We start from the raw sequence: 27,695 nt of genomic DNA on the forward strand, positions 1-27,695 counted from the left end.
TTTGAATTCTGAAGTGAACTCAACCTTAAAGAATTATTAGAAACTTGCAGATATCTTATTTCAAACTATGAGTAAGTATTTCACTCCACTATTTTATTTCATTATGTGCTTCATTTCCACTTGCATGGAAGACGATAATGACAAAAAGCAGTTTAGGCCCTTTTTTATCTTCTCATCCTCAGTATTTACATCACCCTCCACTGAACATCATTTCTGCATGAACTGCCTTAAGGTCACCATTAAATCGAATTTGACAATTCTTATTTTTTTTATGGATTATATTTTTTCTCATGCAAAAAAAGTGCAAAAAAAAAAAATATATATATTCTAAAGCCTCTACTCTATGTCATGATTTCCCCCAGTAAAACATGAGAAAACAATAGTGCATGTGGTTGCATCCTGTTTTGCATCTTTTTCTCTGCCTCCAGGAAGTAAAGCATGAGGGCAGGGTTGTGTGTGTAAATGTCACAAATGTACGCTCACCCCAGTATAGGATGCAGTACGAGGCAGTGGGGCTTGTCCAGGCCCTGAATAACAGCGTTTTTGAAGGAGCCATCCAGTCTGGCCACGTTAATCTGTTTCTTATTGCCGTCATAGCTGGTCCAGAAGAGATTACGTGAAACCCAGTCCACCGCCAGACCATGTGCGTTGGGAATATCTGCTCACACGCAAGACACACAAAATAACCATTTCCAGATATTAATTGCTTGAATCAATATAATCAGATGACAGACACTCAAATCTAAACATCCGCATTCGGTGCGTTTCCACAGGGATAAACATCTGGATGAGCAGAAACACGGATGGTAAAGTGTGAGTCATTATTTCATCATAAAACCCAACATGTCTGTAATTTGGTTTTGAGGGCTGTGCTAATTTTACTTAAACAGCACTCTCCAAAAACACTCGACTGTAAACACGACAGCAGTTCTGCAGTGTAAACAATGACCAAGATTCTCATACACACAGTAACATCAGATTTAAACAACAACATCCTGATATTCTAAAGCCTTATGTGAACTTATATGAGAATTATGGGATTCAACTCAATGGGGTTGGTAAACCAAAAATGAAAATTCTGTCACCCTCATGTTGTTCCAAACCTGTCTGACTTTCTTTCTTTCACAAAATATATATATATATATATTTTTTTTTGTCCATATCATGAAATTCATTGAGGTCCAAAATGAAATTGACTTTCATTGTATGGACAAAAACACAGAGACATTTTTTTTTTTTAAATATCTTCCTTTAGTGTTCCACAGAAGAAAGAAAGTCACACGGGTTTGTAACAACATGAGGGTGAGTAAATGATGACAACATACATTGATTATAATGTAACTGTAATTTTAACAACCATGCTTTCTATGATTTCCACTTTCATTGAGTCTATATGAAGTTAAAGATAAATTTTGAAAATTCTCATATCAAGTATCTGCTTCTGAATTTAAACTTGTGAAACTGAACTAGTCAAAACTAAGATTTTGGAATGTTTTCGAAAGAAGTCTCTTCTGCTCATCAAGGCTGCATTTGTTCAAAAATACAGAAAAAAAAAAAAACAATTTTGTGAAATATTATTACAATTTAAAATAGCTGTTTTCTATGTAAATATATAGTAAAGTGTATTTTATTCCTGTGATCAAAGCTGAATTTTCAGCATCATTACTCCAGTCTTCAGTGTCACATGATCATTCAGAAATCATTCTGATATGATGATTTGCTGCTCAAGAAATATTTATGATTATTATCAATGTTGAAAACAGTTGTGCTGCTTCATATTTTTGTGGACTTTTTTTTTCAGGATTCTTTGATGAATAGAAAGTTCAAAAGAACAGTATTTATTTGAAACTGAATCTTTTGTAAAATTATATATGTCTGTCACTTTTTATCAATTTAATGCAATAAAAGTATTAATATCTTTAAAAAAATCTTACCGACCCAAAATTTAACTTTAACTTTATACAAAATGTAATCATGAATTTGTAATGCTGGGAACATTAAAAGCTTAAAACGGCTTGCGATATCAGTCAACATCAACGGCAGGACATTACGATTAAGGGCTCTATCATACACCCGGCACAATGCGGCACGAGGCACGACACAAGTGTTTTTTGCTAGTTATCATTTTTACATCCAGCAAATTCACTCACACCCATCTGTTCACCCATGGGTGTGCTGGTCTGAAAACGTGGTGTGTTCAGGTGCATTGTTGGCATGTTGCTATTTTGAAGCAACTGAAAACGAACTGCGCCACTGATCAATGGTGCAGTATTTTTTTGCTATTTAAAGAGCATATTAAGTAATATGCACCTATAGGCGGGTGCACAACGCTCGTACATTCTGCTTGTTACACACACAGGGACGCGCAGCAGCACACAAACATGCCAAATATTACAAATAAAAGGATTACAATGTAAACTGGCTTTTAAAGGGAATGGGAGATGAGACTCTGATTGGTTTATTGCACGTTACGCCCAAAACACACCCATGACTCATTAAGAGAATAGGGACAACCCCTTTGGACCATGCGTCGGGTGCGCCGACCATTTTTCCCATCATTAAAATAGCAAAAGTGGATTCAGACATGCCCTAAGTGCACCTGCACCATGCGCTTTAGACCGTGCTCTTAAAGGTGCCCTAGAATCAAAAATTGAATTTACCTTGGCATAGTTGAATAACAAGAGTTCAGTACATGGAAATGACATACAGTGAGTCTCAAACTCCATTGTTTCCTCCTTCTTGTGTAAATCTCATTTGTTTAAAAGACCTCCGAAAATCAGGCGAATCTCAACATAACGTAACAGTCGGGATCATTAATATGTATGACCCCAATATTTGCATATGCCAGCCCATATTCAAGGCATTACACAAGGGCAGGCAGTATTAACGTCTGGATCTGTGCACAGCTGAATCATCAGACTAGGTAAGCAAGCAAGAACAATAGCGAAAAATGACGATAATAACCGACATGATCCATGATTACATGATATTTTTAGTGATATTTGTGAATTGTCTTTATAAATGTTTCGTTAGCATGTTGCTAACGTACTGTTAAATGTGGTTAAAGTTACCATCGTTTCTTACTGTATTCACGGAGACAAGAGAGCCGTCGCTATTTTCATTTCTAAACACTTGCAGTCTGTATAATGCACAAACACAACTTCATTCTTTATAAATCTCTCCAACAGTGTGTAATGTTAGCTTTAGCCACGGAGGACAGCCTCAAACTCATTCAGAATCAAATGTAAACATCCAAATAAATACTATACTCACATGATCTGATGCATGCATGCAGTATGCATGACGAACATCTTGTAAAGATCCATTTGATGGTTATATTAGCTGTGTGAACTTTGTAAATGCACTGTATTATAGTCGAGAGCTCGGGAGGCAGGGAGCGCGAGATTTAAAGGGGCTGCAGCCTGAATCGGTGCATAGTTAATGATGCCACAAAATAGGCAGTTAAAAAAAATAATTAAAAAAAACTAAGGGGTATTTTGAGCTGAAACTTCACAGACACATTCAGGGGACACCTTAGACTTATATTACATCTTGTAAAAACTGGTTCTAGGGCACCTTTAAGTGTCTTGCATGCTGTCCAGAAATGCACATATCTAGTATATTAATCCACTAGCAAAAGAAGCGTTAATTCCCATATTACACCATCTCAGTAAAAGAGAACCAATAAAAGCACTGTTTTAGCAGCTGTACATGTGCATCTGCTTTTATTCCAATCAAATTGAAGTCAACCTGACAGAATGTTGTACCTGCAGACACCACTGTCTCTATTCCTGTGCCGTTGATGAAGGCCCTCTTGATGGTCTGAGTCCGAACATCCGACCAATAGATACGCTTCTCCAGAGCGTCATAATCCACAACCGTGACGTTGTCGATGTCAGGGACGGTGAAGGAGATGATGTAGTTGTAGTATGGATTATAGATGTCCACTCCTCTTATCTCAATCTGACGGGCATACAGCAGGAACTGACGTGACTCTGGAAGAGAGACAGAGAAAAGCGTCCTGACTGAGGCCAGAAAGGAGACAAACCAAACCAGACAAAAGGTCACTGGAAAAAAAAAAAAAAAAAAAATCCTCCAAGCAAATGAATTTAAATGTGAAGATCCATTAACTGAAAATGTCAAACTGAAACTAGGTTTTTTCTATTAATTATAAGAAAGTGATGATTGGTTGAGCCGGGCTCACTGCACAGGGCTTATTGCTTTTAGTCTTTAAAGCCTTCTGCATTGTTAAGGAAAAAATTAGTAGAAAAATCAACGAATGCTGGGAGAAAATTACCAGTACTTTTTCCATTTTCCTTCAACCCTAAAAAAACCTGTGAAAAATCAATACAGAAAATTCCTTCATATTAACATTACACCAGGCCATATTTTGTACTTATTTTAGGGTGCGGTTGGAGTTTATATGGGAGTTTTATATATAGAGTTTTGAGCATATTTAAAGGTTTCTGGAAGAAATGGTCCATGAGAAATTTGTTCTGATGTTTATATGTGCAAGTCTTCTTCCCTGTAGACTTCCACTGTAAGAGCATTACTGGAAAAATAATACATACATGTTTCTATAAACTAAGGGAAAGTTTATTTTATGTGATAATCAAGGCTGCATGAGAGAGACGCCAAGATATCGATCGTTCAGCCAAAGCAACATCAGAAAAAAACATATTTAAAGGAATATTTATTTATATATTACCTCACCCTCATATTGTTCCACACCCTTATGACTTTCTTTATTTTAGGCATCATTGAAGTCAATATTTCACTATTTAAACAAACATTAGGATTTATAAAAATAAATGTAATTTTTTATATAATTATCTTGCTCTTCTACATACTATGTAATGACAGTAAATGGCGACTGCATCACACTTCAAAAATCACGAAAAACACCATAAACCTGCCAAAAAGTTGACATATGCTATAAAATAGAATCAAATGACAAGTTTTGACCAAGTTTTATGAATAAAATGACAAGCGACCAAGTTTTATGAATTAACTTATACTTGCTTATAATTAACTTATAATGCTTTCTGTGCCATTTTTGGAGCTCGACAGCTCCACTCCCCATTCAAAGTATCTTTATTTACACTCTATGGAAGAAAGAAAATCCAAAACAAAAATCCAGTGGACAAAAATCAATTAAATGAACAGTAATTATATCCCTCACATCTTCGTTTTCAATGTTATACACCATTACAGTATTTATTAATATTTTTTGATTAGTTTTTATTTTTATATTTCAGTTTTCATTTTAATTTTAGCTTAAGTAATTTGTCATCTTTATTTGTTTTGTCATTTTTTTCTATTAAGCTTTCAATTTATTTTTATTTGATTTTTAGTTTTAGTAATTTTAGTACTTCTAACTTATAAGTTAATTTTCATTTAAGTTTCAGTTTTTAATCTAATAGTTGTACTTTATTTTAGAAAACAGCTTTACTTTAAAAAACATTTTTTTTTAATAGTTTTAGTTTCAGGTAACAGTAACAGCACTGCTGGTTTTCATTCATGCAAGACTCTACTAAAAGCCCATTAAAGAATACATGTCTAAACTGATGAGATGTTGAATGAATCTGAAGATGATAACAGGTCCGTTGTGCCATGGCTCCAGCTCTAGTTCGTACCGTAGCAGGTGTGGTTGTCTTCACTCAGTCTCATGAGGTGAGGACAAGCGCAGGAGAACGTCTGATTATAGTTGATCAAGCACAGGTGAGAACATGGACCCAAACCACCGTTAGCAGCACACGGGTTCGGTGCTGGAGAGAGAGATGAGACAGTCCGAAATAAATAGGAGGTGACGTACTGAGCTTTATTGTGTCATTGCCACATTTCAATTTAAGGCCAAACCAGAAACCAAACCAACTGAGACAGGAACTAACGACAGACTGGATATGTCGGCCGTGCTGTGCAGATTAACTGACCAACGTTTGACTATTTTTTTGTGATCATCGGAATCTGTGCTTACTTGGCTGATTTATGATCTATATATATGTTTATTCATATGGGTATTTTGATAGAAGTATGATTAAAAGTAAGTAAGAATGAGAAATCCAACGGTTAAAGGTTTAAAACAGATAGAGGAACTTCTGAAAGCATGTCTAAACCAATTCATCCTCTCTGTCTGCTCCCGTCAGACATGAATAAACAAATGTCTGCCTCTATAAGATGAAGTCAGTGAGCTAAACTATCATGACAAGTTTATTCACAAGCTACATTATGAAGCGCCAAACACCATCAACATGTGTGTCCATCAAGCAGACTGGACCCTCCCTCAATTTGACCCACAGTCAAATTTTACTCAATAACTAAACATACAATTAAAAGAAGACTCGACAAGAAATTTTGAAAAATGATCAATAGAATGATCTGTGATGTTCAGACAACAAGCCGCTATTAAAAGCTCAAAAAGGAGATAAATGCCACGAAGTGATTAAATGAATCTTGTTTATTATTAATGAGACTCCCAAAATGCACTGCAATAAGCTCAATGTGATGAGCGCTTCAAAAAGTTGAGCGAAATGCCACTAATAACGAAAAGTATCAAAAACAGTTCTACTGAATTAAAAACTCACAATTTTACCCAATATGTGTGTGCTTTTTACACTTAAAAAAGGAATTGCTGAGAAAATTTCAATGCAACCTCATACATTTAGATTTAAAATGGTCCTAAGCAACACTACTTTGGTTTTGTCAAGTTCACTCACTTACACCATGTGTTACTAACTGAAACACCATGTTACACCATGGTACTTTGATATATACCACTGCATTGAAACAGGCATTAGCAATATTGATAATTGGAGGAACTTTGAAATAAAGTTGGAAGATTACCTTGCGGTTGTCTTGATGGGTGGTATACCTGCAGATCGAAAGGTTGTGTGTTTGTTCTCTGAACCACAGTGACATTGTTTCCTGTCCATTTGTTGGCTTTGGCCAGTGTGTTTGTGCGCCAATCTGTCCAGTAAACCTCTCCTCCGTACATCGTCACAGCGAAACGGATGCGAGAGATACTCGTGTCCTCTGAGCACCTCGATCAGTCCTGACCCATCATACTTGGCTGAATAGATTGCATCAGATCTGAGACATAAGACATAAATAAACCATTTATATGGTCATTCATACATTAAACACACCTAAACCAGCTAATTAAGGTTGTTGAGGATCACTAGAGACTTCCAGGAAGGTGTGTTAGAGCAGGTTGGAGCTAAACTCTACTGGAAAGTGGCCTTCCAGGAGCAGGATTGGACACCCCTGGATTAGGGATTGGGTTAGGGTCAGGACACTGCTTGGTTTGTTCTAGGACCGGAAAGTCAAATCTTGCTCCTGGAAGGCCACAATCTAGCAGAGTTTAGCTTTAGACCTGATTAAACACACCTGAACCAGCTAATCAAGGTCTTCAGGATTACTAGAAACTTCCAGGAAGGTGTGTTGGAGCCAAACTCTACAGGACAGTTGTCTTCCAGGAGCAGGATTGGATACCCTTGGGTTAGGGATTGGGATAGGGTCAGGTCACTGATTGGTTTGTTCTAGGGCCAACTTCCATTTATCCAGAAGCATGTCCTGCATTCTCATAAAAGAATGTTCAAGGGGCAGTACCCCTAAAAGGACATCTCTGTACCTTATTTACCTCTGAAATTTCATTCTAGTACCTTACAGGTACATATTACTACTCTAAGGTACTAAAATACACCTTTTAGGGCTAGATAAGATACAAAGTTGTCCTTTTATGGATACTACCCCAATGACAAGCTGTTCTACCCCTCTAAAGGAACCATTTTTACATGTTTTTTCTGAGAGAGTACATGGGTATAGTACATCACATAAAACATTACCTGGCATCTATCCACAGAATGCGGCGCTCCAGGTAGTCCACAGTCAGTCCGTTGGGCCATCCTCCACTGCCAGTCTCCTTATGGATCGTGCGTCTGCCATGTCCACTCATGGACGCAGCCTCGATCCTGGGCATGCTGGCGTCCCAGTCTGTCCAGAATAGGATTCTACAGAATCAGAGTACAAATGAGGGCTTTTTCTATGCTGCTTAGAAAAGTTTATTTAGTCTCAAAAACAAAAAGTCATTTATGGAACTGGCTTTCACTATATGGAAAAGAGCACTGTGAACATTCTTCAAAAATTGTCTTGTATTTGGAACAACATAAGGTTGTGTGAAATATTTTTCATTCTTTGGATGAAACATTCCTTTAAAGCAGTAGTTCTGACTTTAAGGCACCCCATTCTCAAGACAGTATTTGTCTAAGGTAATTAAGGTAATTCTGGTACTTCTGTTGTAATGATAAAGCTGCTTATTTTCAAGCTTTTATTTACAGAAACTATGAGTGGCAATATATTATAATTATTAAATAAAATAATTACAATTTCATTTTTCCAATAATCTTTAGTTATTATGCTAAAGTGTTACAGGAGGGGGCATAAGTGGAGGACGCAGAGCAGGCACAAGGGATGACCACAGGAGCCAGGATGGCACAGACAACAGGAAGAGCCAGGGAGGAGAAGACAGCGGCAGAAGCCAGGGAGGAGTCAATGGTAGGAGGTGCCAGTACAGAACCCCGAGCAGGAATCCCAGGACATAGTTTCCACGGCAGAGTCGAGGGAGGAAGGAGCCATGGTGGAGATTTGGTAGGTGGAACTAGGGGTGATGATGGCAATGGAAACCCAGGGAGAGCTGAAGAGACAAGGCAACACAGAAGGTCCTGGAGACCAAGGCGGAGCCATGAGGACGAGTGGCCGAGGACTGAGGTGGAGCCGGTGGAAAGAAGGAGCCCGATTTTGCTAAAGGGGTGGACGGACGAGTCAAAGACGAAGGCCCATAAGTCCATGAATACAGCAGAGCGAACGACTGATCAAAGAATGGTGGCGACGGTATGGGACGATGGTTCCAGGTAGAGCAGAGGGGACTAAGGAACCACGGTGGAGCTGACAGGTCAACGAGTGAAGGTGGAGGATGGGCTCGGAGGGCAGTGCAGGCAGAGGGTTACGAAAATTGGACTTTCCTAGCCAATACTGGACACACAGAAAGTCTTGGCCGATGTAGAACAGGCAGAATTTTCAGGAATGGCCCTTTTGGCCGAACACAGAACAGGTAGAGAAGGTGGGAGTGCGAGGCAGGGCGGGAACAATTGAAGACTTCAATAACTCTGTGTTAGGTGAGGAAATGGGCTCAGTGCAGGGCGACGAAACAGGCATGGTGCAATCATTCTCCATCTCCTCAAACAGTATAAGGCAGAGGTCTCCAAACTTGGTTCCTGGAGGGCTGCTGTCCTTGCAAAGTTTAGCTCCAACCCCAATTAAACACACCTGAACCAGCTAATCAAGGTCTCAGTAGGCATACAATAAACTTTCAAGCAGGTGTGTTGCAGCTGGTTGGAGCTAAACTCTGCAGGACAGTCCTGCAGCCCTCCAGGACCGAGTTTGGAGACCCCTGGTATAAGGGGTGCTGAGTTCAGCGCACTTACATCTGCTTTGGCTGACAGGGCAGGGCTCTGGCTTTACATCCGTTGGGACGGTGGTGGCGGGTGGTACAAAGTGCATGGCGAAGACGGTAGCATTGTGATCCTTCTCCATCTCACCAATTGTAAAGAAGATCCGCAGTGAAACAGGGCCCAGTCCACAAAGTACTGGAAGCTCCCTCGAGATCTGTCTCCAGGCAGGTGTACTCTCGTCTCACACAGAGGCTATCTACCTCGTAATGTACTAGATGCACAAGGTCTAAAAATTCCTCTGTGTGTCTTCTCGAGGGAGCAATCCCCGTGGGAGAGGCGGAGGATTTGAACTGCCCCTAGATCCATATGAATGGATTTTCTGTCACACTAGGTTGAAGTAAAGATGAGCAAAGCTGGATCTATGCACTAGCAGTAATGATTTTATTTAAACAAATTCAAAACAAAAAACACTGGACTCAAAACACTAACAGAACAAACTGTATAGAGGGTATGCAATGACATAGAAACAAACTGAAACACAGGAAACTGAACTAAAACACGTCAAACCCACCCAAAACAGAAACAGACACAGATGATTCCTTAACAGAATCCTGATTTATAAATAAAAATGCCAGTTGTTAAAGAAACAAATTAAAATAAGAAACACAATACCAGCTTACATCTTAATTTTTAGCTGTTTTAGCTTATGTTTTGTCTTATTTTAAATCCTTTTAACCCATCCTAATTTGAAATATTAATAAATACTGTAATACTACATAAATAATACTAAAGCTGCTTATGAAGCACGTGTTACACCGAAGGGGCTCAACACAAGTTTCAGAAGTATTAAACTGGTAATAATGGATTGCTTACCCCTCTCTGGGGTCCAGAGCGATGGCTCGTGGATGCTCCACATCTCCAGCTAGTAGAGTGGTGCGCATCGTACCGTCCAGTTTGGCCACCTCAATCTGATCTAGGTTACTCTCCACCCAGTAGATGTTTCCAGCGATCCAGTCTACAGCCAGACCCTCAGGAGTAGCTAATCCATACTGGATCACCACGTCAAAACTTGTCAGTGCTGCTGTGTGAAATAAAAATGAAGGAAAGAGAGAGGAACAGAGACAATATATGTACAGGAATATATATATATTTTTTACCTAACTATTGGTTAATTGTAAAAAAGTCCATATTATAGTTAGTGGCATGCCACTTTTTGTGTGTTTAATGTCTTAATTAAACTTTTTTTGCTGCGGGGCATTAAGTAAAAATGCCTAGGCGGTCTTGAGATTGTTAAAAAAAAAGTATCAGTATAAATCAATATCAGTATTTTTTTTTTAAAACTATAAGGCTGAAATTCGTGTTTTTTATTACTCAAATTTATTAATATGCATAATCTTTATGTTTTATAAATTGCACCTAAAAATAAAACTGCTTCACTGTTTATTTCTTATTAGGGCCAAGCAATAATAAAAAAATAAAACCATCTCGAGATTAAAGTTGTTAAATTTCGAGAAAAAACTTGAAATAAAATGTTGAGAATAAAGTCATTAAATTACGAGAAAAAAGTCGTTAAATTATGAGAACAAATTCGTAAAAAAAGTCGAGATAAAATGTTGAGAATAAAGTCATTAAATTACGAGAAAAAAGTCGTTAAATTATGAGAACAAATTCGTAAAAAAAGTCGAGATAAAATGTTGAGAATAAAGTCATTAAATTACGAGAAAAAAAGTCGTTAAATTATGAGAACAAATTCGTAATTTAATGACTTTTTTCCTCATAATTTAATGAGTTTATTCTCAACATTTTATCTAGACTTTTTTCTCAAAATTTAACGACATTTTTCTCATAATTTAACGAATTTGTTCTCGTAATTTAACGACTTTTTTCTCGTAATTTAATGACTTTATTCTCAACATTTTATCTCGACTTTTTTCTTGAAATTTAACTAGTTTTTTTTTCCGTAATTTAATGAGTTTATTCTCAACATTTTATCTCGACCTTCTTCTCAAAATTTAACGAGTTTTTTCTCGTAATTTAACGAGTCTATTCTCAACATTTTATTTTTACTTTTTTCTCGAAATTTAACAACTTAATCTCGAGATGGTTTTATTTTTTTATTATTGCTTGGCCCTAATCCTCTTCTGTAGTTATTAAATATTAAATTCTATAATTAATATTATAATTAATAACTAAAGTGTTTTTTGACCTTGAATGCATGTAAACCTATTGTAAGAGACTCCAAAACAAAATTAGGAACCTTATTTAACTATTAACAATTGTTATTTCAAGACTTTTTAAAAAAAAAAATTCAATCTTTTAATTAGTTTTTTTTCTTCATGATATCAGAATAGTTGTCACCATGACATTTTTACATTGTCCCTCTAAAAAATTCTAAAAATGAATTGAGAAATTCAAAACATCAGAATGAGCTTTATTCGCCATATGTGCATAAACACACAAGGAAACTTGCTAATCATAGAAGAAAGAGATGTATTCAGACCATTTCATATATCAACTGTACAGCATTTTTAATGTATTTTTGCACAGCTACTAGTTAACTTACCACCATTCTCTGACAGCTTCCCACGGTAAATTTTGTCCTCAACAACATCAGTCCAATAGAGCGAGCTCTCGTTGAGGTGGAAGTCGAGAGCGATGGTGTTCCTCAGGCCTGGCACTAACACGCTGAACTCTCCTTTGTGAAGATCAATCCGTCGGATCTCATGACGGTTGGAGAAGATGATGAAGGGTTTAAATGGATCTGGAAAAACAATGAACTCACTGAAAGAATGCCATGATTCGCTCTAGTAAGGTTTTGAACTGGGTAAATGCTTTGACATTTTTAACATGTCTGTAAAATTATGTGAGATTGGCAAAAACATACATGTCTGTGACATTTCCTCTGTTTATCTAAATGATTTTTATTTCTCAAAGGAATGTGAAATACATCCAGCAATACATAATTCATCATTTGATTGGCTGAGTGGGCTGCTGTGCCACTTCCTGTCACAGTAAATCTTCTCCCCCTCCTCTTTCTTCTGGCATTTACATTCTTTCATTACAAAAATAAACCACCAATTATGCTGCCAAACAGTTCCCCGCCATTTCAGCATGCTTTCTGTCACACACGACTCTTAAACTCAAACCTCAATTTTCAGTCTTTGAAGGAAAAAAAGTTGCAACGACTGTATAGAAGACCACTTCCTGTGCGCGGGTGAAATTTTTCTTTTGCCATACACTGTGAACCACAACATATCTATTCTAGTTTTTTTACCAGCCTTTACCGATTCTTTCCATCTGTTTGTTTTAGGATGCAGTGTAAAACGCTTTTCATTCAGAAACTGAGCTTTGGAATGCCAAAACAAAACACACAACAAAAACAAAACGTATTTATTCAAATCGCTTACAATTATCATAAATCTGTTTATTTTTAAAACAATTAAATGTATTCATGTAGAATGTTTGAATATGATTAAAATATGGCTAGCTGTGGAACAATTTATATGCAACCTAGTTAAAATGTACAAGGTTAAAACAAACTGGGTTGATTGATGATTAAATATACAAACCTGGTTATTGTGTATTTAAAACACAAAGTTTATTAGTACTATTACAGAAATCATCCCAGTTTCATTTAGGTATGACTGATCAATAAGCATCACATTAAGTTTATTAGCTTATGCAAAAAAAAAAAAAATAATATATATTTTGTTGTGTGTGTCTGTAGCTCACTAGGATAGGAACAGAGCGGATCTCACCTGTGCTCCTGCAGCTCTCCATGTCGGGTTCGAGAGCCCAGCCATCATAACAGGAGCACTTCACATTAAACTTATCCTGTTCACAGCGCTGGCTGCACTTCAGGTGTTTGGCACAGAAGCCCTGGATCTGACACGTCTTGTTGTCACTGCCCAGTTCCATGCCCAGTGGGCACGAGCACAGAATGCCTTCACCCGGGGCCACTGTACAGTTATGACTGCAGCCACCATTGTCCAGAGAACAAAGATCTAAACCAAGAGAAACAATACAGTTAGACTAACAACAAAGGAAGAGGACAGAGGAAGAAAACACTATATGGGATTGTTGTATTACATCGGTACTGATGTATTTAATATAGACTGAAATCATTTCAAAGCCTTTACATTAACATTGTAAAGCATGTAATTACACAATAAAATAAAGAAATACACATTTAATGTGTTTGATTTGCTGCTGTAGCTTCAGTGATGATGTACAGGTATGTAAGACAGATGTTTTTTGTTTTTTTTTAATTGCAGTATAAAAACTTAATACAAATTAATAGTTAGAAATAATTAGTTTGTTTATGCTAAAACTATGTAATCCAAATGGATGGATTTTTTATGCAATTCATACCGTTTTAAAAATAACGAATATGGATTTTTTTATGCAATTCATACCGTTTTAAAAATGACGAATACGGTTTTTAAAAGTATAAAAAAACACAATGGAGATATAATTAATTTTGAAGTTTTATTAAGTGTTAACAATGAGATAGTGTGGTTTTTATAATCAATTAACACTGCTTTTGTCATTTTTTTACAATATGGACAAAATTTGTTACCAAAAAAGTCATTCAGTTTAACCAAAATTTCGGTTTTACCGAATGACACTTTTGGTTATACCGAATGACGATATTTTCAAACAATGCTACAGGCTGATATCTAGCTAGCTAGCAAAAGGACAATCAAATATTTTATATTTAGTACAAGTTTTTAAAATATTAAAACATTTTCCATGTTTTATAGCGGTTGTAACCGAATGACCTGATGCTTCGGGACATGCGTATGATCAAGTGAAAACATGAATTTTTCAAATAGTTAAGAGAGAGTTAGTTACTTTGCTTCATGACCATATGGTCCTGTGCAGGTGTCTGACTGATGTCACATCCTGTCACATCCTGTCACATGATATTGACCACATGACTTGATCTAAAATGCTTCCTTTATATTGGTTACTCCAAATTACATCAATGAAACTCATTTTTCCAGGACATTTTTTCTCATAACAAAGCAACGACTTCTACAGATAATTTTAATACCATTTTGCACTATGTTGATATATGATGTTATAAAATCATGCCAGAATAAAAAATATTACATTTTAAGATATTGTAATAACAAATTAAATGGTTGTATTGGCCTTTGGACGGTTAAACCGAATGACCTTTTGACACTTCAAAATCTTTAAAATACCTTTATATGTAGCAAAATATAATAAAAACCTTTTGGATTCATAAAAGAGATCTAGTTGTACTACCTTACATACTTTGGATGTCATATCTTTGTTTTTTTATTATAATTAAGGCCTTTAGACAGAAAAATGACCCGTCACGTCATTAACCCATACATAAATCTTAAATGTAGGCCAAATTTCCATCAGCTTCCTGCTAGTGTCAGTTTGCAAACGACATAAAGCAAGTCTGAATTCAGTGAACATCATCTAATGTAACAGCAATGAATCTTACCACAGAGTTTCTCATCGGAGCCGTCAGGACAGTCGTCTTTGCCATCACAGAGTTTCTCGGCAGGCAGACAAATGCTAGTGTCATTAGCACACACGTGATGGGAGAGTTTACACACCAGCGCCTCGCAGTTATCTTCATCTGAGTTATCTTCACAGTCACTGTCACCATCACACACCCAAGCCTTACTGATACACCGTGCTACAAAAAGAAAAAAAAAAAAGAAAAAATATATTCTTGTTAACATGTTAACTGAGCAAAACTAAATACACTTGAAGTTACTACCTTGTGACCCAGTAAAAAGGGAATTCTGGGAATGATCTTTTCTTGGACCCATTTTATATTAAGCGTCTTAACATAAAATAATCATTTGATACAATGAACTTATTTAGTAAATTTATATTTATGATGCACTTTTATTTAAAAAAAAAAATACCTGCATGTAATTGCAGGAGTACATAATTAATTTCTGTTTACATATTTATATAACAATGTTGATCCTACCCCTATACCCACCCTTAAACCTACCCATACCACCAAACCTATCCCTAACCTTACCCGTAACACACCTTAATAGCAGCACAAGTGTTCTGCAATACAATATGAACACAATAAGTACATTGTACCTAACATTTTTTGACATAAGTACATGGTAGTTAATGAAGTGGGACCAAATATTCAACTAAATATATATTTTGCTACATAAAGAACCTCTAGGAGCAATTTTGAGTGATGACTCAAATGATTTGACGTTATTGAAACAAAACATCTGAATGAATCAATTCACTAATATGAACTATACACCTCTCTTGGATTATTTGGAAGGTAAGAAAGGACATTTTAAGAGAGAGTTTTACTATTGCCTTAACTATTGCATTTTTCTCATAACTAAATCTGTGATGATTATGACCCATTTGCTCGTAAAGGCACTATCTACTCATGGATCACTAAATCTTAAGAAAAGACTGAATCAGTTTTCTTATTGGTCTGAGAACATCAGACCATTAAAATGAGAAGATATCATCTATATTTTATGCATCATTACCAGAGTCCCTACAGCCAAACTTCACTGCTGGATCACACATGTGCGTTACTCCCTCGCAGTTCTTCTCATCGCTCAGATCCATGCAGTCAGTGTCTCCATCACACCGCCAGCGGAGGGGAATACATAACCCATCCACACGACACTGGAACTCATCTGTGTGACAGCCACCGGGAGGACGGGTTGCTGTCGAGAGGAAAAAAGAGGAATTATAAAGAGAGTGTATAGCAATGTCCAAACAAATATATTTTTATTTGGGTGAAAACATTTGTGAACAATCGATAGTTTCATCAGTTTTAAGCTGCTTGTTAACAGTTTACACTCTGTAAAAAATCCTAGACAGATAGGTAGGCTTAGATAGGGGAGAAGTGTTTAAGTTCCATCAAAAACTGTGGGTGTACCTCAAGGTTCGGTACTTGGCCCCCTCCTCTTTTCAATATACAGGCAAACTGATTGTCCTACTAATGCTACACCAATGACAAGCAGCCATACCTTGAATGGCACTTCCATCTCCAAATTTGTGAAGACAGAACTCCGCGTCTTCCCAGCTAGCTAGTAATTCAACACTTTTGCAACATCACGAAGTGAGCAAATTTCCTGCTATTTCACTGTTGTACATTCTGTTGTTTAACTGCTTCAAGCCTACATCTCTGTTTTAGCTTTACATTTTCTAAGGAATTTTGGATTTTATTTGTATTGTGCCACTTCTTAAAAGACACTAATATTTAGTAAAATTATTGATCTGACTACACTGATACTATTGGAAGCAACATGTTCTCCAACCAATACGCCTATATAGGTCGTTTGTTACTTCCCAGAAATACGACCCATATGAGTGTTTACTAAAGTTTCGCCCCTATCGACAACAGGACACTTTCATTTTAATGCATTGTTCCCTTTTATCTGCGTCATATGTCAGGTTTCGCATAGCTTAATTGGCAGAGCATTGCAATATATAACAATATGCAATCATGTGATCGTGGGTTCGATCCCAGGGAATGCATGTGCTCAAAGTGTAAATGCACTATAAATCACTAAAGGTAGGTTTAGGGGTGAGGTAGGGGTAGTCGTTAATAAATAAAAAAATAGTTTTGCTAAATGGAAATAGGAGAAATGGTGTAAAAAGTCCACACATTGCATTTAAATGAACACACATTTTGATTGCTAACGACAGTCATACGTCATTTCATGACGACAGACGTAACACGACACTGTGATTATTTTTATGGCAGCTAGAGGGAGCATGATTTTACAAACGTAAATATAGGTCGTAATAACGTGCTTTTTTTTGGAAGAGAACAAAACTTGAACTGAATTGAGATGGATGATGAAGCCATGTCTTCTGTAGAGCTGCTTTATAACTGAATTTGATTCATAATTGATGAACTTTGCAAGTTATTGCACTGAAATGAATCAATATTGAACTGACTTGAGCTGAATAAGGACACTATTGTCTTTGTAGAGCTGCCCTACAGCAGAACTTGAATTCGTCTTATATTTGATTAAGTTTGCATTCTGTTATTGTATTCTCTTATTTTCTTATTTATTACAGTGAAGCTGCTGTGAAACAATCTTTATTGTATAAAGTGCTATATAAATAAAGATGACTTGACTTCTCATGTTACTGTCTCTTTAGGATGCATCACTTATGTTGTTATATTCTTCATTTGCAAGTCACATCTGCTAAATTAACAAAGGTAAACACTGTGAGTGCTCCAAAGGCGAATAAAACTGTTATTGTGGTGGTTTTGTGAGGTGGGATTTGTTTGTAATAATCCCTTTTTAAATTCATCATCACCCTGTAATGTGCCTCATATCTGACTCTAGTGCTAACAGAGCCGCTGGCAAACACGTTTATCCCCAGGAGAGAGAGCGAGAGAGAGAGAGGTCTATTTTTGGGTAAAAATGGCAGTAGTGTATATGAACGCAAGGATTCCTCATTAATTACCTCAAGATGTGCCTTAATGTGGTTCTTTCTGAGTAATGGCTTCTTTTATTTCTTTCTTTCACTTACTGACAATTGAGCCAAAAGCATATCATCATGTATTCTCAATTCAACACATTGATACTGCCTCAGATTTAGTCCAAAATGTGGTTTCTTAGATTGCAGCATAAGTTTTCTGCTTAGGTTGGCATGGTGTGGAACAAAGCATCAGTGTCATGAACTCACCCTGGTTAGTGCAGTTGGCGTGGGTCTCGTCACTGTAGTCACCACAGTCGTTGTCTCCGTCGCAGGTCCAGTAGTCGGGTATACAGCGACCGCTGTTACATTTAAACTGAGCGCTGGAGCATGAATGACTACAGCCGGCTTCATCACTGTTATCACCACAGTCATTGTCTGGAAGAGGTTAAATTGTCAAATGTATGCTCTGATCCCCTAAAATATAATGTTTGAAGTAAGCCATATTCTGAAGTACACCACCAGTCGAAGGATTGGACACACTTGAATAAATTCATGCTTCTTACAATCAAAACAAACCTGTTGAAATGAGACAAATATAAACTGTCAAGATTATTATTATCGTTAACGAAAACTAAAACCATAAAAAACATTTACATTAACTGAAATAAAATATTAAAAATGTAAGCTTATTTCGTTTCAGCTAGTTGCTAAAATGTCTCATTTTCGTTTGGTTTAACTTAACTAGTCCTAAAATAAAAATTAAAAAAATCTGCAAAATTCCCATTCTGTAATTTGCATTGTTTCACAGTTTTGATTTCTTTTAATCTATTTGATGACAAATTATTAATGGCAAAGAAAGAACAGGTGTGTCCAAACTTTTGACTGAAACTAAAAACTAAGTTTCAATCGCTTTAAAGTATAGTTAACATTTAATACTTTACCAATATAAAAGTAACAGCAATGCTGGGAAACATTTTTTTTATATATACATACTGTACTGGGCCAACATGGAATACCCATGTGAGCTATAGACTATGATTTGATAGAATTAATTTGTAATACAAATACACAAACAAGTGACATCAATATTAATATTGAGTATTTCATATTAATATAACATGGTAAATGTGGCAGCTTGTTTTTAGACACATTTCACACAGTAAACAATTTTGTAACAATAGAAAATGAATAATAAACATCACAGAAACTGCATAGATCACACATGCACCACTGGGAATGAACACTGGTTAATATTTTAAAGCTAAATCTCTTCTTATGGATGTTAATAGTGATGTTAGTTAAAGTGAGATGGGCAGGGGCGTTTTATTTATTTTATTTTTTTTACCATTTTGGGGCAGGATTTTAGAAATAATGAATTGCTGCAGATATTTTAGACCTTTCAACAGCTTTATAGGTATTTCCTGAAATCCTGTTGAGACGTCATTATAATGTTATGACACAAGTAAATTTATGGTGCATGTTGATCTATGCACTAACCGGTCGGGTTCGGACAATTGAACTCATCAGAGCTGTCCCCACAATCCTTTTCTGCAACACACAGCCCATGTGACACAGGGGGAGGGGCAAATGGTCAAGAGAAGAGGACATGACGTTACACAAAAGACACATGAAATGATCAACAAAGACAAATGAGGGAAATCTGTTGAAAAAATGCAACGGACACAAAAACAAAAGAGAAGAAAAACACGTCAGAAGCTCACCGTTATCACAGCGCCAGTTGATGTTGATACAGCGTCCGTTATTACAGGTGAACTGAGTGAGCGGGAAACAGGTTGGGTATGCTGACGACACAAACAACATCATAAACAATCAATGATAACATGGCAAATCTCATAAAACAGTAATAGTATAAGAAGGTTTGAATTTAATTGATCAAAAATGAGCTTTTTCATGAGCCATTAAATAGACAAATAAACCTAGTAAAAACAAAATGTAATTCTAAATGTCATAAAACATTTCCTTCAAAGTTGGAACAAGCACTGAACTAGTTTTTCTAAAAGTATCGCATGCATATTAATGCATGCTGAATTCATCAATTTTAATAAGTTGGCACCAACATAAAGTAACATCATTTACCGCAGGACGCAGGCTCATCGGAGCGATCCCCGCAGTCATCATCCAGGTCACATGTCCAGGAGATGGGAATACAGCGGCCACTGGCACACGAGTACTGATTAGGAGGACACGTCCGAGCTGCAACAGAGAACCAAAACTGAACGCATTAAAATCTAAATGCATGTGTGTTATAGCCTTCGGGTCATCTGCATGCCAGTTTACTCTTAAAAGTATTTAAGCAGCAGATTTACAGTACAAATTATACAGTCCTTCTCTTCCTAGAACAGGAATCCATTCCCCACAGCTTTTCTGTGGAAACAGTTCATCTTCAACATGTTTGCCATGACATTTTAGCACCTAATATGGAGTTTGAAAAAATGCTGTTTTATAAGTGGAGTCATGCGTATTGTGCAATAATAAGAATTTATTCATTTTTACAGTGTTCATTCATTTTATTTGTATTATTATTCATTTTATTTGTATTTACAGGAAGATCTTGACCTTTTCAATATGACAGACATGGTCTCAGTTCTTTCATTGCTTCATGTAATCCCAGACCAACTCAATCACAGTGAGATCTGTTTTGGGTCGAGTGTTGTTGGACTCCTTGTGCATGCAAAAATCTCTAGATTATTACAATTAATGACAAAATCATTGTTTGGAAATGTAAACTGAATCTAACTGAATTTACTACATGGCACACGCTGATTGGTCTGTGTTGATTATGAAGCCAATGAGATTACTTGCTGAACATTTAAAGAGTATGGTTCAGTGTTAGCTGGTCATGGAGCCCTCTACCTCCCCAGCTCCACCTGTCTAAATCTGCTATGTGATTTATGTATGTATATCTTACATGCTCACAGCAGTGTGTCTATTGGCAGTACCTGCTCTGCAGCAGCAGTGTGTGTAGAAGATCTAGTATGCCAAGACCAAATACATTAAAGGTCCCGTTTTTCGTGGTTTTTTGAAGCTTTGATTGTGTTTATAGTGTGCAATATAACATGTGTTCATGTTTCGCGTGTAAAAAAACACAGTATTTTTCACATAATTTACTTATCTGTATACCGCTGTTTCCACTGTCATAAAAACGGGCTGATGACTTCCTTGTTCTATGAAGTCCCTCCTTCAGAAATACGTAACGAGTTCCGATTGTGCCAGCGGTTCCTGTGTTGTGATTCGACAGCAGCTTAGCGAACCATGCCCGGAAAGGTCACGCCTCTTACCGTAACGTGGCGATGCATGCGCTCAGTGTTATTGTAAACATGTCTTTAATTTTACCCTATCAATTTGAGCCGGAATCAGACCCGGTGATTGGACTGCGGGATGAAAATAACAGCGTTTCGATGACATGGCGACAAACACACTCTACAAACGCAACTCTTGTGTATTCCTGTGGGCGGAGGTTAGTCAAAAAACTGTTTTAGTGACGTCATTAAAGAAGGAAGTAGAGGGATGTAGTCCAAACTGGTCGTTCGATGTAGGCGACTTCTGTTAAATAAAATATCTCGCTTGGCATTGAACTTTGATCTTTAAAATTTTACAGATTTTATTTATTCTCTAACAACAACATTACACACTAACTAAAGTTTGAAACATGGGATCACGAAGAACGGGACCTTTAACATTGTCAAACCCATTAACATGCTAAAACTATTCTGAGAGTTGTCATGATTGAAATATACATGTATAATGCACAGTACTTATATATGGATATCTGTAACTGTTTGTTGTGTATTGTACATTTTTTACACAAAAAAGAACATGCATTGGACAAAAAATGACTTGTTTCCTACTGTCTCTAACAACAAAACATACACACGCATAATTATAACTTCAAAAGTGGGAAGTAGGATCTTCTGATCCTAACACGTGAAGGAAATACAAACCTTGTGTGATTTCTGTAGGAAATATGTCAGCACAAAAAAGAAAACTGTGTTGTCAAACCATTTCATGAAATCTTCAAGTAGTAGAAGAGACAAATTCATGAAAATTTTAAATAATATTAATAATAATTAACCGTTTTTATTTATTTTTTTGCACTCAGCTTCCCTGTTATTTCTTATATTTTATCTGAATTTAGATTTTTATGTGAATCTGAACTTTTTGATTTTCTTTTCTTTCAGAGTTGCCAGCTTTTTGTGTTCAAGGCTGTTTAAACGACGTCGCCGGCACCAGACTTATCACGTGATCAAGCGGAACGTAAATATCACTGTACCGAACCTCCTTCCAGAGACCTTGGCATTAGAGTGTTTCAGTATATGATTTTCTAATTTGCATTAGATGTAATATACAGGGCTTTCCTGCAAACATTTATTCACTATAGCATGTAGGTTCAATAATCCACACAGATAATCAGATCAAATCAGTAATTTGAAAACTTTGTTTGAGATGTTTCACAAATAGCAAGAGTGATTCAGCACTGTTCTCTTTCTTTCAAAAATGTGCACATGGCTTCACATCACCACAAGTGAGCTGCATTCTGCGATACAAGACTTTTGCACATAATTGTCACTTTCTCAATCGGTCCAGTGTTGCATTGTTACTAAAGTTTTCTGTGTGCTCATACCCAGAACACACACACATAAAGCTGCTTCTCATACAGCTCGCGAGTTTAGTCTTTTTTTTTTACGGCTTATTGTGCTTAAACAGTTAGAAATGTACAGAATTATGTCAAAATGCCCGCCTTGGCAAGTATTCACATAAACAGTTGGTTAAGTGAACATAAGCAGCAATAAGAGCATCAAACTCACTTTAAGGGGAGTTTGAACAAAACTCACAATATTAAAGGTGCTAAAGAGGATGTTTTGTTTTATACATTTTTGCAATATTACTTGAAACTAACTGATAAAAGACTATTTATTAGGTGCACTAAAAGGAATAATATTAATATACATCATCTGTGCACGAGGTAGGGCCTTAAAAACATCAGCCAATCGTTTACGCGATCATCGCGTAAACGATTGGCCCTCTGGCTTGTCAATCACTGCCGTGACATTCCTTGTGAGAGACGTGCGCGGATTGGCCCTCTGGCTTGTCAATCACTGCCGTGACGTTCCTTGTGAGAGACGAGCTCTCCAGTAACTTTCCACACTCCACAGGCGCCGCATGCGATGTTTTTGTCAGGAGACAGGAGTAACAACTGCAGATTATGAGTACCTGCGGTGAGTCCGACATAATGAATCCAATAACACGACACAGCGAATGCCGGTGGTAAACACTCGTTTTCCAATACTCGTGCAGAGTTTTGGGAGGCTTCCCTCAAAAGGAGGGGGGGGGGTTGTTCTTACGCATGCGCTCATTTCAAAAACTCAGTAACAGTCTTTGGTTTCTCAGTCGACAAAAATATCCTCTTTATCACCTTTAATTTGGTGCCACGTGTCAGACCCCTAAATTCTGGTGCCCATTATGAGAAACTGTTCAATAAGTAGTGCCCGTGTGAGACCAAATTTTACACTACATTGCAGTCTAGAGTTACTTGCAAATGCAGTATCATAGACGGCCATGCCCTTAATATAGATAAGGTCTAAATTAAAGAGCGCAAACCTTACAATTCAGCCATGAAGTCAAATATAGTACAACAGTTTGCTGAAGAGCCCAGAACCGCGTCAGTTATAGCGTGTGTGATAAACTATATATATAGAGGGCTGTCTAGAGCACATTTCAGCTGACTCAGAGTTTAGCAGAAGGTCATGACAACATCACAGAAAAATATTTTCAGCTGATAACTTTATACTTTATTTTTCAGCAATTTTTCAAAGTTCCAGTTATCAGATGGTGTGTTTAGTGTAAATTTAAACCTACACACTTCATGTCTGAGATGGACTATGGCAAAGTTTGTTGGACTTGTGTGTTTATGTTTGGTTATGGATGGATAAGTAACCGAAAGGTGCATTTTGTGGGTAACATGTATTTATTTCTATCGTGTTGTGCAGGAAAGCTCTGCCAATAGTGAAATTTTGTTAGCCCAACTCCACTTAATTGCATTTACCCGCACATAGCCTGGTTAGGACATGCCGTGAGAAGACATTTCTCATCAGACTGTATGAGGGTGTTGATTATAGATGTTATATTTGATTATTTTTAAGCTTTTGCATTTTTATTGGAGTCAGTACACATCATAGGCTGGACTAAAACCTGTATCAACAAGTAAGCATCAGGGCTCAATAACTATGATGATATATATAGGGTAAATTCAGGGTGATTTAGACACTTTTTGCCTTAGAAAAAGTGTCCCAATTATCCTGAATTCAACCTAATATAATATATCATAACAGCCCCTTCGAATGGTAATGGATATGGCAATATTAATGTATTTGGTCTTGGCGAAATAGATCAAGATTATGAAAAAATAACAATTCTCCTGTGCTTCATAAACGTCCACTGACATTAAAGTGGACAAATTAAATAAAGTAATGGAAGTGTGTTTTAAAAGAACTTAATTTCTAAAATTCCACAGGGCAAAAACACACCATAGAAACACCAAGTTAACATCAAATTTGCCAACCTACACTCCGACTAAAACAGTCTTTGCAGAGTGAATCATTGGGCTTAGTGTGAATAACGTCATAGTGTTGCAAATTCAGATTAAATGCAAACAGAAATTGACTGTATGAGTGTGTGTGTGTGTGTGTGTGTGCACCTGAGCATGTAGTGTTAGACTCGTCTTCATCGTTGCCGCAGTCGTTGTCTCCATCACACAGCCAGCGCATGGGGATACAGCGGTTATTCTGACACTTGAAGCGATCTGCAGGGCATGTGTGCTGATCTACAGATGGACAAACGACAACCACTGCATGTGTGTGGAAGCTTCATGCAAAGAGGTTGTTTAAACGTACAACATGGGTGTGTTCTTACGGCACAGTTCAGCGGTCTCGTCGCTGTTGTCCAGACAGTCATTATCTCCGTCGCATTTCCAGCGGTCTTGAATACAGCGGTTATTCTTACAGGCGAACTCTCCTGGCTGACACTGCGGAGGGGGAATGTACGATGGGTTCGCTGTGAAGAAACACACACACACACAAATGTAAATAATTCTGCTGAAGGCCAAGCTCTGTGAAAAAATACATCTGAAGGGTTTCTGTTTCAAACATTCAGACACAAAAACCAAACCGCTTGATGCTGAATTCATCTGATTGTATCAACAGTCAGCCACAGATTAAAGCCTAAGAATGATGCATTATCTGACAGTATGATCGAGCAGCCGGCACAAACAGATTTGCTTCTGCTCAGCAAGGCTTTTCTTACGTTGTTCTCCGTCAGGACTGAATGAACTCTTATCCAGCTTTATTTGGCAGTATGATTGACAGATCTTTAAAAGCCATTTTTAACCATTCAGAGTATAAAGTTACATCCAAACCACCATAGTTAATCACCTTTGATACCCACATTAGAAGTGTTGCAATATACTTGTACTGACCATAACTTGATACTTAAAAAAAAAAAAATTAAATACTGATTGTATTTATAGTTAATGCTACACATTACATCATCATAAATAATCCAGTGCCAGTAACTGTCTGTCTGGTTGATACTCCAACACAGTAGGTGGTGGTGTTGCACCTTAATGCTGGTTGCCACCCTTCATAAAACAAAGGAGAAGACTTTAGTTGCGTCCCAAATGACGCACTATACACTATGCACTTATACACTATGTACTCATCCATGTAGTGCGTGAATTGTATAAGATTATTTTGTCATTAAACATTGGCTTCACTTGAAACAGCACGCTTACTGCATGACATGGAGGTGCCGGTGCGATCACTTGCATTTAACTTAAAATACTCATTTTGGTCGTAATGCAAACTGTAAAGGGTCCACTTTTATTTCTGTAAACTCACAATAACAGCAAAATGTTGTGCTTTTGTAAAACACTGTAAACAATCAGAATGTGTGTTCTGCAGTCTCGGTCTCAGTGAACTTTAGCACGTAACAAAAATGAACCGAAACTTTGAGTATACTTGCCTCACAGACACAAGAAATATATCTATAGAAAGATCGAAATGTATACTTTTAAACGAACCATAAATATCCTCAGGTTATGTACTCAATCATTACATTTGCCGGCGTGCTGTGGCAAGCTTTATGCATTTGAACGCTGATTAGGTTGTGTATTATATATAGGCAATTAAAAGCTCAATATTATGATTTATGGCTTATTAATATAAATGCGCGATTAGTCGACTAATGGTTTAAATGAATGACAACTAGTCAACTAGAAAAATCTTTAGTCGAGGGCAGCCCTAGAAAAGAGTAGTATGTCTGAATTCACAGATAATGACAACATGGTGAATGTAGTATATCCGTATTCCATTCATACTATACAGAAAGCACAGTTTTACAGTTATAATTACAAACTACCATTATTTGTGTTTTGAGTATGATTCAATGGCCAAATTCATTTAAAAACGTATTTTCCTCTAAAATTTCCTCATATTACCATAAGGATGACAGAAAATTTACTCGCAATCGCCGTCCTGCGTCAAAACACAACGCAGGGAATGGCGATTTCATGTGCGTCCTGGACACACCAATGAGTGGAAGGATATTTTGCTAAATAAATAATTGCAAACATCTAGTTCAAAGCTTAAATTATTAAACATTTTGTGAATTCTGTCCTTCAACATTAAATTTTAATATCACATTTCTGTAATAGATGTTGAGTAACATGAAAGCATTAAACATTTTGGCAGTGGTATTTTTCATAAATGCACAGATGTCACATTTGTATTTCAGCAAGTTGTCGTGTGTTTTAAATATAATAAATATCAGTTGCAAAGAATAGATTATTAAATGACCGGTTGTCATAATTTGCTTGTATTAATAACACATTATTATTTAATTTGTAAATATGCATGCAGTGTACACTTGCGTTACCTTTACAGCTGATGTTGTCTGCGGGATCCAGTAATTGGTCCTCAGCACAGGCACATGACCTGCCAGTGGGAGTGGCTAAACACAGACTACTACAGCCGCCGTTGTTTGCTCTACACGCATTACTTCCTGTGATGAACACATGTAAGAATTACATCTGATGAATGTTCCATAGCCAAATCATGCTGGATTTTTTTTTTAAAAACACAAAAATCCAAGGCAAATAACATTCTATAATTACCTAGCTGCTGTTGGGCATCGTACATGCGGATCTCGAAGATGGGTGGCCGTTCGTTGCGTAGCAAAGTGACCGTTTTGGTGTTTTGGTCCAGTTTATAGATGCTGCCGCTGCGGTACTCATTCCAGAACAGGAAGTTTTTGTAGTGGCACAGACCGAAGGCATGGTTCAGTTCCTGTCCGTCATAAACCGTCTAAGCAGAAAGAAGATGTTACATCGACAATTGGCGAGTAAATATGATGTTCTAGTGTTTTCAGCTGTTATTTGTTATCCATTAAATATATGTGCATATGTGCACATCATCTATTAGATCAGTGGTGTGACAGCACCTTGCGTGCAGTGGTGTTGAGATAGACCATCTCGATTCTGTCGTAATAAGCATCCACCCAGTACAGGATGCCCTGAGGGATGTCCAGACTCAGGCCGTTGGGCCACAGAACCGTCTTAGAGGTCAGCAGAACGTTCCGGTTGGTTCCGTCCATCCAGGCCCTCTCAATCTTCCCTCGCTTGCTCTCCTTTGGGTCCTCCTCCCAGTCAGTCCAGTACATCCAGCTGAAAGAGATAAAACATTTTCAAAATGCATAGTTCTTAATTAAAGTAATTTTACCACAGTTAAGGCAGTTTTAGGCAATGATGAT

At 37.1% G+C, this 27,695-nt stretch overlaps 1 protein-coding gene across 1 annotated transcript in view; it reads right to left on the reverse strand.

Annotated features, from left to right (window-relative positions):
• The window catches only part of lrp1aa (low density lipoprotein receptor-related protein 1Aa), a 212,171-nt gene that overhangs the window by 76,365 nt on the left and 108,111 nt on the right, over positions 1 to 27,695 (reverse strand). The window contains 19 exon segments of the mRNA XM_048172233.1: positions 484 to 658; positions 3,768 to 3,995; positions 5,637 to 5,768; positions 6,844 to 7,006; positions 7,008 to 7,089; positions 7,845 to 8,009; positions 10,323 to 10,527; positions 12,013 to 12,210; positions 13,208 to 13,453; positions 14,932 to 15,129; positions 15,974 to 16,156; positions 18,141 to 18,308; positions 19,595 to 19,675; positions 19,971 to 20,087; positions 24,589 to 24,714; positions 24,804 to 24,944; positions 26,823 to 26,948; positions 27,061 to 27,250; positions 27,387 to 27,609. Of these exon segments, the coding sequence (XP_048028190.1) occupies positions 484 to 658; positions 3,768 to 3,995; positions 5,637 to 5,768; positions 6,844 to 7,006; positions 7,008 to 7,089; positions 7,845 to 8,009; positions 10,323 to 10,527; positions 12,013 to 12,210; positions 13,208 to 13,453; positions 14,932 to 15,129; positions 15,974 to 16,156; positions 18,141 to 18,308; positions 19,595 to 19,675; positions 19,971 to 20,087; positions 24,589 to 24,714; positions 24,804 to 24,944; positions 26,823 to 26,948; positions 27,061 to 27,250; positions 27,387 to 27,609 (3,147 nt within the window).

The sequence above is a fragment of the Megalobrama amblycephala genome, linkage group LG21, assembly GCF_018812025.1.
Source record: "Megalobrama amblycephala isolate DHTTF-2021 linkage group LG21, ASM1881202v1, whole genome shotgun sequence".
Lineage (NCBI taxonomy): Eukaryota > Metazoa > Chordata > Actinopteri > Cypriniformes > Xenocyprididae > Megalobrama > Megalobrama amblycephala.